At 44.9% G+C, this 19,363-nt stretch overlaps 1 protein-coding gene across 3 annotated transcripts in view; it reads right to left on the bottom strand.

Moving 5' to 3' along the window:
- mcf2la (mcf.2 cell line derived transforming sequence-like a) overlaps positions 1 to 19,363 on the bottom strand; it is a 170,556-nt gene that overhangs the window by 113,462 nt on the left and 37,731 nt on the right. For all 3 annotated transcript variants that reach the window (XM_078232301.1, XM_078232300.1, XM_078232302.1), the window contains exon 3: positions 7,679 to 7,793. In XM_078232301.1, coding sequence (XP_078088427.1) covers positions 7,679 to 7,793 — 115 coding nt within the window. The remainder of the gene's footprint in view (positions 1 to 7,678; positions 7,794 to 19,363) is intronic.

Raw genomic sequence — 19,363 nt, 5'->3', positions numbered from 1 at the left:
TGTGCAGGAGCTACTGCGAGGTTGACTGACAATCTTACTTTGGTCTCCAGTATAATTTTCAGCAATCATCAACTGAGTTTTTAAAAACAGAACAACAGGAGAACAATAAACTTCAGCAAAGGCTGTATGAAACTTGGAATGCAAAAGAGGAGTTAGAAGTGACTCTGTTTAGGTCGTGCATAAAGTGGGACAATGTAGCTCATTCATTATTCCACCTTTTATTTAAAAATGCAATGAGATGTTGTATTAATTGAACTCAGCAAATCCAATTATTTAAAATAAAAACAAAATGCTGGGGAAAAAAAACTCAGCAGGTCTGACAGCATCTGTGGAGAGAGAAACAGATTTAACGTTTTGAGTCAGGAGAACTCGTTTTCAGATGCTGCCAGACCTGCTGAGTTTTTAAAGCACCTTCTGTTTATATTCCAGATTTCCAGCATTCGCGGTATGTTGCTTTTATTTGTTCTTGAGATGCTCATTCAATGTAAAATCAAGTAGGTTAATGATTGAACTACATCTTGCCAAATATATCATTAGTCCCATCACTGAGGAGAAGGTTCTGGGGAAACTGAAAGGTCTGAAGGTGGATAAATCACCTGGACCGGATGGACTACATCCCAGGGTTCTAAAAGAGATGGCTGAGGAAATTGTGGAGGCATTGGTGGTGATCTTTCAACAATCACTGGAGGCAGGGAGGGTCCCAGAGGACTGGAAAGTAGCTAATGTAACACCGCTGCTTAAGAAGGGAGGGAGACAGCAGACAGGAAATTACAGGCCAGTTTGCTTGACTTTGGTCATTGGCAAGATTTTAAGAGTCCATTATTAAAGATGAGATTGCGGAGTACTTGGAAGTGCGTGATAAAATAGGACTGAGTCACCTTGTCAAGACAAGGTCATGTCTGAAAAAATTGTTAGAGTTCTTTGAGGAGGTAACAAGGAAGTTAGATAAAGGAGAACCAGTGGACGGGATTTATTTAGATTTTCCAGAAGGCCTTTGACAAGGTGCCGCATAGGAGACTATTAAATAAGTTAAGAGCCCATGGTGTTAAGGGTAAGATCCTGGCATGGATAGAGGATTGGTTGACTGGCAGAAGACAGAGTGGGGATTAAAGGGTCTTTTTCAGGATGGCAGCTGGTGACTAGTGGTGTGTTTCAGGGGTCAGTGTTGGGACCACAACTTTTTACAATATACATTAATGATTTGGAAGAAGGAACTGAAGACACTGTTGCTAAGTTTGCAGATGATGCAAAGATATGTAGAGGGACAGGTAGTATTGAGGAAGCAGGGGGGCTGCAGAAGGACTTGGACAGGCTAGGAGAGTGGGCAAAGAAGTGGCAAATGAAATACAATATGGAAAAGTGTGAGGTTATGCATTTTAGGAGGATGACTGGAGGCATAGACTATTTTCTAAATGGGGAAATGCTTAGGAAATCAGAAACACAAAGGGACTTGGGAGTCCTTGTTCAAGATTCTCTTAAGGTTAACGTGCAGGTTCAGTCGGCAGTTAGGAAGGCAAATGCAATGTTAGCATTCATGTCGAGAGGGTTAGAATGCAAGAGCAGGAATGTACTTCTGAGGCTGTATAAGGCTCTGGTCAGACCCCATTTGGAGTATTGTGAACAGTTTTGGGCCCCATATCTAAGGAAGGATGTGCTGGCCTTGGAAAGGGTCCAGAGGAGGTTCACAAGAATGATCCCTGGAATGAAGAGCTTGTCATATGAGGAACGGTTGAGGACTCTGGGTTTGTACTCGTTGGAGTTTAGCAGGATGGGGGGTGATCTTATTGAAACTTACAGGGTACTGCAAGGCCTGGGTAGAGTAGACAATGAGAGGGTGTTTCCATTAGTAGGAAAAACTAGAACCAGAGGGCACAACCTCAGGCTAAAAGAACGATCCTTTAAAACAGAGCTGAGGAGGAATTTCTTCAGCCAGAGAGTGGTGAATCTGTAGAACTCTTTGCCACAGAAGGCTGTGGAGGCCAGGTCATTGAGTGTCTTTAAGACAGAGATAGATAGGTTCTTGATTAACAAGGGGATCAGGGGTTATGGGGAAAAAATAGGAAATGTGGATGAGAAAAATATCAGCCATGATTGAATGGTGGAGCAGACTCGATGGGCCGAGTGGCCTAGTTCTGCTCCTATATCTTATGGTCTAGTCCGCCTACGAAGAGAATGAAGCATACATAATGAGGCCACAAGTATCGAGTTGAGTTCGCAAGTGGATATTATTGTTAAAATCCTGTGTTACACAATAGTATATTCAGATGTTTGGCAGCAGAAATACACCAATAAAGACAACACACTCAGACCACTTAATGAGAAAACATTCATCTGTGCACCTTAAAGAATATCTGCAACAAGATCTAAGCTTGGAACAGCCTCCTCTTAGGGAAGGAGATGGCACTGCCACTCCCACTGCACTGCTATGACCACAGCAGATGTTATTGCCAAGCAAGCCACATTCCACATGGAAGCCCGTCTTAGTGATCACAAACCCATTTGAAAACAAGGAGGCAGCGCTATTGACCCCAAAAGCATAGAACTCCAGTAACACCTTTAGGAATTTCAAGATGAAAAGATTAATTAAAAAATAAAAGAAAACTTGAACACATAAGATTAAAGTTATTTGGTTAAAAATAGTCTTTCAGAACAGCCCCCTGCCGCCTCCGCCCCCCAAACAAAAAAAAAACACACTTCGCATAAAATTCACGTAAACTACCTTTTTGGCAACGACTCCCTGATAGATTTTAACCATGAAAATTCAATAACGTGACTCAAAGCAAAGAACTTCTGTCACTTTATAAAGGTATGTCACACATCTCCTCAATCACACCCACTCAGATGTGGAAAATCAAAAAGAATGTTCAGAAACAAACTGCTTCCTGTCGATTGGGGGAGGGGTTGGTGAGAATCTTGTCTGTCGAATGGGGGAGGAGGTGGGGAGGGTCCTGTCTGTCCAGTGGAGGAGGGGTTGGCGAGAATCTTTTCTGTCCAGTGGGGAAGGGGTTGGTGAGGGTCCTGTGTGTCCAGTGAGGGAGGGGGTGGTGAGGGTCCTGTGTGTCCAGTGGGGAAGGGGGTGGTGAGGGTCCTCTCAGTCCAGTGGGGGAAGGGTTTCCATGTGGCATTCATTTCTCAGAGGAGACAACAGCTGAAGCTGTGGGTGTCCTCTCAGGCATTCCATGGAACCACCTGAAGAGCAGCAAGGATGTTCAGCTAATGTTTGGCCAATATTTATCCCTCAACCAATGGAATCGTAAACAAATAACACAAAAATTAATGTCACTGCTGCTTTCAAGCACTGCAAATTGGCTGCTGTGTTTCCTGTGTCCCAATGTCTATATTTAAAAAGAATTTCAATGGTTGTGAAGTGCTTTAGGATGCTTGGAGGCTGTGATCGCCACTGAATTGTAAATTCATCTCATTAAAGTAAGTAAAGTTGATTTATTAGTGTCACAAGTAGGCTTACATTAACACTGCAATGAAGTTAGTGTGAAAATTCCCTTGTCGCCATACTCCGGCGGCTGTCCGGGAACTCCGAGGGAGAATTTAGCATGGCCAATGCACCTAACTAACACGTCTTTCAGACTGCGGGAGGAAACCGGAGCACCCGGAGGAAACCCACGCAGACACGGGGAGAACGTGCAGACTCCACACAGACAGTGACCCAAGCTGGGAATCGAACCTGGCGCTGTGAGGCAGCAGTGCTAACCATTGTGCCACCGTGCTGCCCCTTTGCACTCTCTCTGAATATACACTTACCGCACCATCCATGAACACTGCTATTCCACTGACTTTAGCTCAAATACCCCACTCATCCTGCAGCCTGTGTACACTCAGCCATACCAGCTCCTTGAGTGCACTCTCGTGCACTCTCATGCATTCTTTCAAACCTCCTGAAGCATATAAAGTCCTTAGCCTCAATATTCCTGAAATTGCCTCACTTGTAATCTGTATAATTAGAACAAATAACATGGACATATAGTCAAACACCACTGCGATGCGCGTTAGTGTTTGATTTGCCTCACTAATACCTTCACAATCATAGAATATTCTGGTCAATGGCTTCTATTCACATCCAGATCCTGACTAACAATGGTACTGAGTCTCCAATCTGACTTCACATGTCCAACAGCTTCTATACCATTGAGAGATTGCTAAATTTTACATCACAACTCTTTTCTCGTGCAATTTGCACGAAACAGTTCTCGTGTTTACACTTTTTGTTGTTTAGCAGTGCTGAAAATAGAGACATGCTGTTGAAGCTTGTCACCTCACACTCATCAGGACCGATGCAAGAAGACCAAATTTCAAAGGGAGCAACAATATATACCGTAGGAGAGAAGGGTGTTGATTGGTTGGCAAGTCATATGGATTCGGAATGTTAACTTGGCCTCTCTCGCCACAGATGTTGCCCGATCTGTTTCGTTTATCCAGCATTATTTTGCTTTTATTTAAGATTAGGTGGTTAGCCCATAAGTCAAGCAATACAACTGACAGCCACAGTTCAGCCCGTGTCAGTAACAACACAAGGTTTGCAGAGTAGACGCTACCTCAGTTCAGGGAATTGGAAAGTAAGTACCCCAAACTAACTGAAGCTGGGAGAGCAACAGATAAAGAGGCAAGAATCAGGAATGCTGACTCCAGTCATGAATCGCCAGAGAATGTGAAATTGGTGGATTATGAAAAAAAAAAATCTCCCTGCCAGCAGTCAATTGGTATCTAAATTTGCAGATGACACAAAGATTTTTACTCATTCGTGGGACATGAGCGTCGCTGGCTGGCCAGCATTTATTGCCCATCCCTAGTTGTCCGAGGGCAGTTGAGAGTCAACCACATTGCTGTGGCTCTGGAGTCACATGTAGGGCAGACCAGGTAAGGACGACAGATTTCCTTCCCTAAAGGACATTAATGAACCAGATGTGTTTTTCCAACAATCGACAATGATTTCATAGTCATCAGCAGATTCTTCATTCCAGATATTTTTATTGAATTCAAATCCCACCATCTGCCATGGTGGGACTTGAACCTGGGTTCCCAGAACATTAGCTGAGTTTCTGGATCAATAGTCCAGTGATAATGTCACTACGCCATTACCTCCCCTAAAGATAGGTAGGAAAGTATGTTCTGAAGCAGACATACAAGGAGGTTGCAAATAGATATGGGATAGATTGAGTGAGTGAATGAGTGGGCAAAGAGCTGGCAGATGGGAGTATAATGTGGGAAAATGTGAAGTTGTTCAATTTGGCAGCAAGAATAAAAAGCAGAGTATTACTTAAACGGAGACTGATTGCAAAATTCTGAGGTGCATCAGGATTGAGGTATTCTAGTGCTCGAGTCACAGAAAGTTACTATGCAGGTAAAGCAAGTGATTAAAAAGGTTAATGAAGGCTTGTTATATGATAGGAATTGAACATAAAAGTAAGGATATTATGCTTCAATTACACAGGGCATTCTGAGACCACATCTCAAATACGGTGTGCAGTTTTGGTCTCCTTATTTAAGGAAGGGTGTAAATGCATTGGAGGCAGTTCAGAAGAGCTTTACTAAATTGACAGACTGGGCTTGTTTCCACTGGAGTTTGGAAGAGTGAGGGGTGACTTGATTGAAACATATATCATGAACAGTCTCAACAAGGTGGACATGGAAGGGATGTTTCCTCCTGTGGGTGAGTCCAGAACTAGAGTGGCACTGTGTTAAAATTAGAGCTCGCCCTTTTAGGACAGAGACGAGGAGAATTTTCCCTCAGAGCATTGTGCGACTTTGGAATTCCCTGATTCAGAAGGTGGTGGAAGCAGGGCATTGGATATTTTTAAGGCTAAGGTAGGTAGATTCTTGTTAGGCAAGAGAATCAAAAGGATCGGGAGTAGATGGGAATGTGGAATTCAAAACACAAATGGATCAGCCATCATTTTATTGAATGTCGGAGCAGACTTGAGGGGCCAAATGGCCTATTTCTGCTCCTATTTTGTATGTTTGTAAATGCCACATCTCCAAGAAGATCTTCAAAAGCAGCAGTGCCTCCAGAAGCCAGCATTGCCATGCACACTACAGTGTCAGTTTAAAAGAGTTTAGTGGCAGAGAGACAGGGCAAAATGCATATGCAGCACATAGGCTGCACCTCATAGATGATTCTCAACAACAACCTGAATTTATAGTGTCGTTAACATCGGAAATAGCCCAATGGCACTTCACAGGGACATTGGAAAACTAAAGTTCAGCATCACGTGTGGCTGAAGCAGTCCATGTCCAAATGCAGCAAGACCTGGAAAATATCCAGGCTTGGGCTGACAAATGGCAAATTACATTCGCGCCAGATAAGTGCCAGGCAATGACCACCTCCAACAAGAGAGAGTCTAACCCTATGACATTCAATGATTTTACCATTGCTGAACTCCCCTCATCAACATCCTGGGGGTTACCATTGACCAGAAACTGAAATGGAACAGCCATATAAATACTGTGGCTACAAGAGCAGGTAAGAGATTAGGAATCCTGCAGTGAATAACTCACTACCTGACTCCCCAAAGCCTGTCCAACATCTATAAGGCACAGATCAGGAGTGTGATGAATACTCTCCACTTGCCTGGATGCGTGCAGCTCCAACAACACTCTAGAAACTTGACACCATCCAAGATAAAGAAGCCCACTTGATTGGCACGCCATCCACAAACATTCACTCCATACACCACCAATGCACAGTGACAGCAGTGTGTACTATCTGCAAGATGTATTGGAGGAATTCACCAAGGTTCCTTAGGCAGCATCTTCCAAACCCACGACCATTACCATCTAGAAGGACAAGGGCAGCAGATACCTGGGAAATTCCCCTCCAAGTCACTCACCATCTTGACTTGGAAATATACTGCTGTTCCTTCACAGTCACTGGGTGAAAATCCTGGAATTCCCTCTCCAACAGCACAGTGGGTGTACCTACACCACATGGACTTAAACAGTTCAAGGAGGTAGCTCAGCATCACCTTCTCAAGGGATGGTCCAGCCAGCGACACCCACATCCTGTAAATGAGTTTTTAAAAACTCAACATTGAGTTCAACAATTTCAGATCAGAATCTTTGACCCTTTTCACTGCATTGCCGCTGAGAGCACTGAATCTACAATTGTAAATGTATATTATTTCCTGTCTGGCTGTTTGTTTCTTTACTTCATCTGTTACCATCTCTTTCTGCTTTGTATTATCATTCCTTCCGTCATTCAATCAGTCCTGCCTTCCACCCTTGCACAGAATTTCCCATTTTAAATTTCATCCCCGCCCTCTTTTGCTTAAAAACTACTAAATCCCTTCATCCAGTTCTGATGAAGGATCACCAATCTGAAACATTGGACAAGATTCTCTGGTCTCCCAGCCGTGGTTTCCTGCTGGCGGGAGGTGGCGCGTTGTTTGCTAGCGGTGGGATTCTTAGGTCCCGCCATTGTCAATGGGAATTCCCATTGATGCCACCCCATACCGGCCGGAAATCCGCAGGTGGGGGTGCGCTGCCAGTGGGACCAGAGAATCCCACCAGCGTGAACGGCTGGAGAATTCCAGCCATTAACTCTGTTTCTCTTTCCACAGATGCTTCCAGGCCTGCTGAGCATTTCTAACTTGGAAGATACAGGACGATGATGCCCCCACCCCAACACCATCCAGCCCAGTGCTACTTCTACATCTGCACGTCTTACCTGGGAATACTGGTCAGGTAAGTTACAACAGTTTGCAGTTCCTTCTCAGGGATGTCAGTGAAATCTGGATATTCAGGAAAAGTTATAATTGGACAACCATCCGTACCTTGACCGCCTGAAATGAAGAACAGAAAAGATTAATAAATCACTGTTGTTTCACAGCTCAAGGCATTTCAATTAAGTAGCCCAAAAAATGTCCTTTGTGCTAAAATAGATCTTTAAAATTTGCCCTCTCAAGTGGATGCAAAAGATTCCATATTACTATCATGCAGAGAAGGAGGACAATTCTCTCCAATGTCCTGATCAATATTTAATCCTGAACCAACAGCACTAAAATGGCACATATGGTCATTACCACACTGCAGTGCAGGGGTACCCTATTCACTGTGTAAAACACTGGTTAGGCCTCAACTGATGAATTGGGTCCTGTTCTGAGCGACACACTTTAGGAAGAATGTGCAGAAAAGATTCACAAGAATGGTTCCAGGGATGTGGAGCTTCAGTTAAGTAGATAGCTTGGAGAAGTTTGGACAGTTTGCCTTTGAGAAGAGAAGGTTGAGAGGAGATTTGATGTGGGTGTTTAAAATCATGAGGGTGCTGGACAGAGTAGATAGGGAGAAACTGTTCCCATTGATGGAAGGATCAAGAATCAGGGAGAGCACAGATTTAAGATAATTGGGAAAAGAAGCAATGGATAAATATCTTCACATAGCGAGTAGCTAGGACCTGGGATTCACTGCCTGAGAGTGTGGCGGAGGCAATTCCATCGAGGCTTTCAAGGAAGAATGTGCAGGGCTACAAGGTAAGGTGGGGAGGAGAAGGGGTGACTGGAGCTGAATTGCTCCTTGGGAGAGGCAGTGCGGAGGTGACAAGCCAAATGTCTACCTTGTGTGCTGTAACCGCTGTGATTCTGCTGCCATCTCGACACCACAGCATAACTACACTTCAAAAATACTTCACTGACCTTTATCCGGCGATCATGAAATGGCAATGTTTAAATGCAAGACTCTTTCAGCTGGATGAATTCCCTTTCCGCCTGAGATGAGGAGGAACGGACATTTATCTAACATTAAAGCTGCAGCTCCCTCCAGTGGGAATCAAATAGCAGCAGCTCACTTTTAAAAGGGAGATTTTTGACAGCAGAGAGCGACATTGTAAACCCAACCAGTCAGCACATTACATCATGAATGCTGAGGCACTCTTACATTACATGCATCAAGCCCCAGTGAGGCAGCAGCGATGGGAAAGTTACGTGGATTGTGAGTCTAATGTTCAGATGCAGAGTTTGAGCGAAATGGCATTTTTTATCATTTCCACATCACTCAGCCAATTGTGCGTTTCAGATCGATAAAGCAGCCATGCATTTCTTTCTGACCATGTCAAGCTGCTTTGTCTTCTGAAATGGGAATAGTGTATCAAACAAATGCAGCGAGCGTGCGAAAGAACAGTCAGTGGGAAAAGGCCACAGGCCACACAATAACAGAGTCTGACTCACTGAGTCGAGTCTGATTGTGTACAACAGGCATTGCATTTCCAACCAAGTACCAACAGCTCTTTACTGATACAGTGGACATGCTCCCTGATGTTGAACAGCAACAGACAGGCTCTCAGAGCAGAAGGTCAATAAATTACAGAGAAATATTGGAAAGGGAACGCTGCAGTTAAACGTCTGAAGTGACCAGAACTTGCAGTTAAAGACAGGAACTGAACCACATGGGCAAACCAGACGCTACTGTTACAGGCAGGTGAACCGGACGCTACTGTTACAGGCAGGTGAACCGGACGCTACTGTTACAGGCAGGTGAACCGGACGCTACTGTTACAGGCAGGTGAACCGGACGCTACTGTTACAGGCAGGTGAACCGGACGCTACTGTTACAGGCAGGTGAACCGGACACTACTGTTACAAGCAGGTGAACCGGACGCTACTGTTACAGGCAGGTGAACCGGACGCTACTGTTACAGGCAGGTGAACCGGACGCTACTGTTACAGGCAGGTGAACCGGACGCTACTGTTACAGGCAGGTGAACCGGACGCTACTGTTACAGGCAGGTGAACCGGACGCTACTGTTACAGACAGGTGAACCGGACGCTACTGTTACAGACAGGTGAACCGGACGCTACTGTTACAGACAGGTGAACCGGACGCTACTGTTACAGACAGGTGAACCGGACACTGCTGTTACAGACAGGTGAACCGGACACTGCAGTTACAGACAGAACCGGACGCTGCAGTTACAGACAGAACCGGATGCTATAGTTACGACAAGTGAACCTCTGCTGTAGTTACAGACCGGGACCATTCCCTCACAGCCTTTCCGTGCACTACACACTGCATTTCAGCGGCAGCTATTTCCACAGAAATCTGTGAATCTATCAATTCTTCCCGTCACATCCTACTCCTCTTCTGTTTTAGACTACTAATGGTCGAGATGCCTTATGGGCCCTTCATTCTCTCTCAAAACCTTTTAATAAAAATGTCAAACACAGAGAAATTAAAAGTCAATTGAAACCCTATCATTAATACTAATCTCCTGGTAAAAATCACATCAATTTCACTGATCACATCATTACCCCAGCAATTCCTGGGCTACAATTGCTGGCCTCGCAAGTGCCAGCAGTGTCCTTCGGTACCGTCTACCAACCCCACAGCTGCCAGACTTGCACCCACCAACCTAGCAGCTGGCAGTGTTACAGCCACTACCCACTTTACAGCTTCCAGAGAACCACAGAATTCCTACAGTGCAGAAAGAGGCCATTCGGCCCAACGAGTCTGCACCAACTCTCCAAAAGAGCATCCCACTCAGGACCTTCCCTCCACCTTATCCCCATAACCCCACGTACTTACCATGACTAATCCACCTAACCTACATATTTTTGGAGTGTGGGAGGAAACCGGAGCACCCGGAGGAAACCCACGCAGACACGGGGAGAATGTGCAAACTCCACACAGACAGTGACCCGAGGCCGGAATTGATCCCATGACCCTGGCGCTGTGAGGCAGCAGCGCTGACCACTGTGCCAGTTTGAGTGCTGGCAGTTGTAGTGCCAGCTTCACAACTGCCAGCACTACAGCCACCATCACAACCACCAACGTCACCATCGCCACTCTCGCATTTGCTAAAATGAGATGATTTGAAAAGTGTTTGCTTTGTACAAATTGACAGCCATATTATTCTCACAACATCTGCTGTGGTCAGTAACCTTGGCCACTTCGCCTATTTGATCATCATACCTCTGGTGGATACACGTCAAGGCCATATCATTCCTGGTTGTGGAAGTCTCAGCCTTGAGCAGATTACTGCTCATCCCAGAGGACAAACCCATGGGTGGTCTCATACAAAGAGGTGGTTCTATTCACTCTATTGTCCAGAGGAAGCCCTTCAAAAGACTCCAGTCCCCCGATTAAAAAGGTAGGGACATTCGGAATTAAATTTGAAAGAGTATTTTCTCACCCTATTAATCAGAGTGTGGACCTTGCCCTCTTTTTAGGTCAAACCAAATAAACAAACTCAGATTAAGTCAGGACAAAGTAAAAGGGGCAGCTCCCCAAAAGGAGGGGGAACAGCCCGAACAGAAATCAAAGTACAAAGGAAACTTAAAAACATCAAATTAAAATGGGATTCTCAGGGTCAATAACGCACCCCAACCCCTGCGGTGCCCAACGGGCACGGAAGGAGTCAACCGCACCTGTGGACACCGCATGCTCCCTCTCCAGAAACACCCGGCCGCGAATGTAGCCGCGGTAGAGGGGCAGACAGTCAGGATGGACGGCCCCCTCGATCGCCCGCTGCCTGGACCGGTAAAACTATCCAGAATTCCACAAGTGAGTTTTCACTAGTAATTATCTCCTACAGCCAAACCCACACAGAAAATGGACGGAGAAAGACCAGTTGCCTATAAACTCTGCCCCATTCATGTGTGCTACCATGAGGCATCACTATGTCGACCCACCAGCAGCCTTGTCATCTCCCGGGAGAAACTAAAATCATTCTGACTGACTGACCTCCAAACAAAACTTGGTCCCCAGGAGTCAAAATCTCAAGATGGAGGTGGTGGCCTTCAGATTAACCACACTTACAGAAACCAAACACATCGTATAAACTGCAAAAACACTCTCAGTACAACTAGTTAAACAAAAATGGATGAAATGCACAATTAAACTAATGGATTCTAAAGCCATCCTCGGACAGCCAATGACACAGTTTGGTTGTTGCGTGATTTAGAACTGCTCTGAGGAACTGCATCTGCATACAGATAAATATAGACAGTAACCAAGGCAACCGAGGTAACCCTTAGTTACTAGGCAGATCTGACATCAGGCCCACAGGCTTCCACTATATAATGCTAAAAATGGACATCTGCCAATCCAGTCCATTTACCTTCTGGCAATGAATGGAGCACTGACTTCAGTTTCAGAAATTAATTATTATTCTAAACCTTATCATAGAATCTACAGTGCAGAAGGAGGCCATTTGGCCCATCGAGCCTGCACCGACAACAATCCCACCCAGGTCCAGTCCTATCCCCGTAACCCAACATATTTACTCTCCTAATCCCCCTGACATTAAGGGGCAATTCATCATGGCCAATCAACCTAACCCGCACATCTTTGGAATGTGGGAGGAAACCGGAGCACCCAGAAAAAACCCACGCAGACACGACGAGAATATGCAAACTCCACAGTCACCTGATACCAAATGTCTGGCATTGTGAGGCAGCAGTGCTAACCACTGTGCCATCATGCCACCCCTCTGGAGAGGTCAGCAGTCTTGTGCTTTGCACCTGAAATATTCCCCTTACCCAGCGGCACAAAGCAGAGAGGGGCTCACAACAGGGGTCCCTGCCCTCTGAGTGGGCATGGCTATTTTCAGAGTTTTGAGGGAGCCTTAGCACCTCGAGCAAGCAGGGAAATTTAAATAGTGCATCAATGAGGCATTGGTTAGTATTTCCACGGCTCCAGCCTCCCTTTCCTGTATCTCTCTTTGTTACCCGCATTAACAGGCCTGTGCCCAGCCACTCCATATCAAAGGCCTTAGTTTCAGAAGCAGCACCGAGATTTGAGGCTACAGGTTGTGTGGTTACTCTTTTGTTTGACAGGAGATGCCCAGCTGATGTGGACTAGCTCTGGCCAGATAGGGTCAGGGAGATCAGCCCCTTTTAAAGCCATCATTTTGTTTTTCCAAAAATATACTTCATTCATAGAATTATAGAAAAAGTACATTACAAAATATTTCAATCTGAAAATTACAGAAAGTGCCTAAAACTCCACTTGTCTCCACCCTCAAGTGCCTCAATACAATTGTAATTTTTTGATATTTTCAATATACCTTCCATGTCAGACATATAGCTTGGGAGACAATACATTTCAAATTGAAAATTTAGAGGAAATGAAATAGAATTTAACTTTCCTTCATACAGGCTGTTTCTCTGAGATTTCTCTATACAATTTCAATACTCTTGTATTCGCAAAGCACATTCAATATCAGACACACAGCCCGAGGAGTTCTACAAATGTTCCCAACCCTCGGTGTAGTATGGTCTTAGCCTTTGACCTTTCCCCTCTGCAGCAGCTGCCCCAAGCTTTATTGCATCCCTCAGCACATAGTCCTGGGCTTTGGAATGTGCCAGTGTGCAACACTCGGTCGAGGACAATTCTTTGCACTGGAAGACCAATAGGTTTTGGGCAGACCAAAGAACATCTATCACCAAGTTGATGATCCCTCAGTAACAGTTGATGTTTGTCTCGGTGTGCGTCCCTGAGAATGACTGGAAGAACACAGAGTCCTGCATCACGGAGCTGCTCGAAAGGAACTGTGACAAAAAACACTGCATCGCTCTCCAGACCTTATTTACAAAAGGCACTTTCCACAAGGAGGTGAATAACAGTCTCTCCCCCATCACAGTCACCTCGAGGGGATGAATACTCCAGGTGTGTAGGTTGGACCTGATGGAGAGGCTCTGGCTCATCACCAGCCAAGCTAGGTCTTGGTGCTTGTTTTGAAAGTTCTGATGAGACATTCTGCCAGAAGACTTTGACCGTCTGCTGAGAGAACCATCCAACAGGATCCACCATCTCCTTTTATCGCAGAGCCTCTAGGACATTACGTGCAGACCATTGCTTGATGGACAGGTAGAACCTCAGTACATAGTGATACTTGGTATTTGCGTACCGATGATCGACACACAGCTTGAGGCAGCCACCCACAAACGGTGGCCATCAGGATGAAGCAGATGTTGGGTACATTTTCTCCCATTTTCCCTGCAAACATAGTCCGTTTCCAACCTCCAGATAGAACAGCAGAGGATGGGAAGATCGCCAAGACGCAGGAGTGAGAAATGGGTCAAACCTGCAGCACATGCAGCAACACCTGATGACCAGGTTCTTAGCTGCAAAGGAGAGGGAATGTCGCTCCCATTTGCCCAGTTTTTTTTAAACCATGGCTACTTGCCCCTTGATCTGGTTCCTCTGAACCATTTCCCCAGCACCCTCAGGCATTCTGACCTGACAGTGATGGGGGATAAAGGATCGGTAGGAACTATCTTTTTTTTTGGCAAAAAAAATACATTATTCATAAAATACCTGAAAGAACATTACAAAACATTTTAAAATGGCCATCACAGATAAAGCGCAATAATATTCAAATCATTTATAGACAGATCATTTTCTGCTCTGGGGTGAGTAGGAAGGATCCAACTTTTTTTAAATCTTTGAATGTATTCCTTTCTCAGAGTTACAAAGCCAATGCACGGAGTGGACAGGATAAGCCCTTAATCCATCTCCTTGCTTTCTTCCAAAATCAGTTCAAATCCCAATTGAATCCAATTGATGCTCCTCACAAATGGGACGTACAAAATCCAAGCTGACAAGAACAGATGTTACACCTGATCTCATGCTTGATCTTAGCCAAAAGGCGTGGGTAGGAAGAGCCTGACAGTGAATTCCAAGCTTTGGCTGCAAAGGTCTTTTCCCTTGCAGTGTCCGTAGTAATGGCAAGGGGCACAAGTAGCCATTTATCGGTCAAACTATCAAAATGCAACTCACAAAATGCAAATGAATAAGAACATTGCAGAATCAAATGAAGAACAAGCAGGAAGGTGACAATCAAATCCTTCAGTTGCTCTTCAAAATTAATCAATAATACCCACTCTACGTTTTTTACTCATTCCTGGGACATGGGCATCGCTGGCTGACCAGCATTTATTGCTCATCCCTACTTGCCCAAGGGCAGTGGAGCATCAACCACATTGCCGTGGCTCTGGAGTCACCAGCTAAGGATGGCAGATTTCCTTCCCTAAAGGACATATTCTGGACCACCAACAGGAACAGTGAAGCTTCCTAGTTGTTCTGCCAAGGCCAACAGCACTTCATCTTCATCATAAATGGTATCAGTCAAGAATGGAAGCAGCTCACTCCTCGTTTTTGAGACTCCTAAAGCCAAGTGAACCAGATGGGGATTTTCTGACAATTGACAATGTTTCATGGTCATTAGTAGATTCTTAATTCCAGACATTTTTTAATTGAATTCAAATTCCACCATCTGCCGTGGCAGGATTCGAACTCGAGTCCCCAGAACATTAGCTGAGTTTCTGGATTAATAGTACTGGCAATAATATCACTAGGCCATCGCTTCCTCCACTTACATGCCCCTAATGCCCTTGTGTGGAAAGATGCCCCAATCCCAGCTTCAATACTGCAATTGACCACGAGCAGGTTTTAATTTGAGATTTGATTTTAGGGAGAAAAATCTGGTTTCACAAATTTCTGAGCAGAAGGCCATGGCCTCTGAAATGGTGAGTGATGCTGCAGTGTGACTCAAGCAAGGGAATGTTCTCCTGATCATTATGGGATGTGGGTGACAATGGCCAGCATTTATTGCCCACCCAAGTGGCGCCCAAATCTATTTTATTTTTTACATAGGACCATTACAGCTATCACACAGAGGAGACCTCAGACTTTGCCGAAGTGAACCAAAAGAGTTTGTTTCTGGCTCACTGCCTCAGCATATTGTGACTGAAACTCGGGGTCAATCATTCAACCTCATTTTCAACATTTCGCTTCATGCTTCAAAACACTCCGTACAGCGACAACCTAACTATTCGGAGCGTCCAGACTGGGACCTTGGGGGCTACAATAGGCGCAGTCGCACATTAGTTTATTCAAGTGTCATTTTGGCAGTGCTTACTTTCATGTTAGGGGTCCAACACAGATTAATTTATCTACCCAGAGTGTAAATACAGCAATAGCTGCAAGCTCCTTGAAGATCCCATGAGATTGGTAAATAACAGAAGAATACAAAAAAGCGTTAGAAGCAGTTCAGAAAGGCTTCACTCAAACATCTGGGATGAGGGAGGTTATATTATGGGGATGGGTTGCACAGTTTGGATCTGTATCCATTGGAGTTTAGAAGAATGAGGGGTGATCTTATTGGAACATAAGAACCTGAGGGGGCTTGACAGGTTAGATCTGAAAGGATGTTTCCCCCTCTTGGGAGGGGCTGGAACAAGGGGCACTGTTTAAAAATAAGGGGTCTCCCATTTAAGATGAAGATGAGGTGAATTTTCTTTCTCTCAAACGGTCATTAATCTTTGGAACTCTCTTCCAGGGAGTGTTGGGAGTGGGGCCAATGCATATTTTTAAGGAGGAGGTAGATAAGTTTTTGACTAAGCAGGGAGTCAAAAGTTATTGGGTTTAGGCAGGCCATAATCAGATCAGACACTAGATTATTGAACAGCAGAGGAGGCTTGAGGGGCCAAGTGGCCCACTCCTGTTCCTAATCTGTGTGTTCATAGTGTTATGCTGCAGAGGTTGTCTCCCTTTTGAGAAGTATTGCTGAATCCCCCAAAGAGGAATACCTTGCAATCTGTTAAAAGTGCGCAGGAAGATGTGAACTGTTCTTCAGTAACATTTAGTGGTTAACTAACAGAAATATCTAACACTCAAAGAACAAACAAAGAACAAAGAACAATACAGCACAGGAACAGGCCCTTCGGCCCTCCAAGCCCGCGCCGCTCCCCGGTCCAGGATTGAATCCTGAATCCAGGATCCCCAGGTTCTCACTTTAAAATGAACACAATTTATTTATTTAACTAACAGAGAACTTTAACTACACAAGTAACATACTGAAAAAAAGAAAGATTCTAATGGAATGCTGTTCAGATAAATACAATGCCTATTCACTAACAAAACAAAAATGGAATTTAGTCACTCTCAAAAAATATACAACCAGGTTTTGTCTTTCGGAACCTTCTGGATTTTCTCGTTTGATTTCTCTCTCTGCAAGTTCTTTCTGATTTAGAATTATAGAATCCCAACAGTGCAGAAGGAGGCCATTCGACCCATCAAGTCTGCACCGACCACAATCCCACCCAGGCCCTATTCCCGCAAACCCACATATCCACCCCGTCAATCCCTCGACACCAAGAGGCAATTTAGCATGGCCAATCAAACTAACCGGCACATCTTTGGGAGGAAACCCACGCAGAACGGGGAGAACGTTCTAACTCCACACAGACAGCGATCCAAGCCGGGAACTGAACCCAAGTTCCTGGCACTGTGAGGCAGCAGTGCCAACCACTGTGCCACTTCTTTGGTACCTTTCGCTGGTTAGATGTTTTGATTTGATTTATTGTCACATGTATTAGTATACAGTGAAGAGTGTTGTTTCTTGCGCGCTATACAGACAAAACATACCGTTCATAGAGAAGGAAACGAGAGAGTGCAGAATGTCATGTTATAGTCATAGCTAGGGTGTAGAGAAAGATCAACTTAATGCAAGGCCTTAGGGATGGGATTTACGACCATTTAGAAAGATGCGGATTAATCCGGGATAGTCAGCACGGATTCGTGAAGGGCAAGTCGTGCCTCACAAATTTGATTGAATTTTTTGAGGAGGTAACTAAGTGTGTTGATGAAGGTAGGGCAGTTGATGTCATATACATGGATTTTAGTAAGGCGTTTGATAAGGTCCCCCATGGTCGGCTTATGATGAAAGTAAGGAGGTGTGGGATAGAGGGAAAGTTGGCCGATTGGATAGGTAACTGGCTGTCTGATCGAAGACAGAGGGTGGTGGTCGATGGAAAATTTTCGGATTGGAGGCAGGTTGCTAGCGGAGTGCCACAGGGATCAGTGCTTGGTCCTCTGCTCTTTGTGATTTTTATTAATGACCTAGAGGAGGGGGCTGAAGGGTGGATCAGTAAATTTGCTGATGACATCAAGATTGGTGGAGTAGTGGATGAGGTGGAGGGCTGTTGTAGGCTGCAAAGAGACATAGATAGGACGCAAAGCTGGGCTGAAAAATGGCAAATGGAGTTTAACCCTGATAAACGTGAGGTGATTCATTTTGGTAGGACTGATTTAAATGTGGATTACAGGGTCAAAGGTAGGGTTCTGAAGACTGTGGAGGAACAGAGAGATCTTGGGGTCCATATCCACAGATCTCTAAAGGTTGCCACTCAAGTGGATAGAGCTGTGAAGAAGGCCTATAGTGTGTTAGCTTTTATTAACAGGGGGTTGGAGTTTAAGAGCCGTGGGGTTATGCTGCAACTGTACAGGACCTTGGTGAGACCACATTTGGAATATTGTGTGCAGTTCTGGTCACCTCACTATAAGAAGGATGTGGAAGCGCTGGAAAGAGTGCAGAGGAGATTTACCAGGATGCTGCCTGGTTTGGCGGGTAGGTCTTATGAGGAAAGGCTGAGGGAGCTAGGGCTGTTCTCTCTGGAGCGGAGGAGGCTGAGGGGAGACTTAATAGAGGTTTATAAAAATGATGAAGGGGATAGATAGAGTGAACGTTCAAAGACTCTTTCCTCGGGTGGATGGAGCTATTACAAGGGGGCATAACTATAGGGTTCGTGGTGGGAGATATAGGAAGGATATCAGAGGTAGGTTCTTTACGCAGAGAGTGGTTGGTGTGTGGAATGGACTGCCTGCAGTGATAGTGGAGTCAGACACTTTAGGAACATTTAAGCGGTTATTGGATAGGCACATGGAGCACACCAGGATGATAGGGAGTGGGATAGCTTGATCTTGGTTTCAGATACAGCTCGGCACAACATCGTGGGCCGAAGGGCCTGTTCTGTGTTGTACTGTTCTATGTTCAAAGTAGGTCCATTCTAAAGTCTGACAGCAGCAGGGAAGAAGCTGTTCGTGAGTCAGCTGGTATGTGATCTCAGACTTTTGGTGCATTCTATTGAGAGATATCTGAAGCTAGCAGGGTGAAAAGCTGTTCTCTCCCTCTCGAGACTTGACAGTTGCTATCTCCTGTTTTTCCCCCCTGCACTCTCTTTTATACCTGTGATGACCTCTCAATTTTCCTACAACAGGATTGGTCTGATTTTGTCAACACCATCAAATTCAAATGTTATAGAGTGCCTGCTTTAAATTGATTGGGCAAAATTTTTTTAAAAAGCAGGTTGTCTTGTGGAGACTACTGCTTGACTTTTTGATACAAATGTTTCAGCTTGGACTCTGTGTGTACTTTGCATGTTAAACCTCCAAGCACTGAAACAAAACACCAGCTTTTAAAGGAACCACGCAATGTTTTTCCCTCTGGCATTTTTACAATTTTTACTGACATCAAATTCCAACTTTACAAACTCAACTTTGCAACAATAGCTTGGCAATAAAGCGAAGGGGAGAGGGGCGGGGAGACGGGGGGGAGGGGAGGAGAAAGGAGCAGCTC

The sequence above is a fragment of the Mustelus asterias genome, chromosome 17, assembly GCF_964213995.1.
Source record: "Mustelus asterias chromosome 17, sMusAst1.hap1.1, whole genome shotgun sequence".
Taxonomy (NCBI): Eukaryota; Metazoa; Chordata; class Chondrichthyes; order Carcharhiniformes; family Triakidae; genus Mustelus; species Mustelus asterias.
This window is presented reverse-complemented; position numbering and strand designations above follow the sequence as displayed.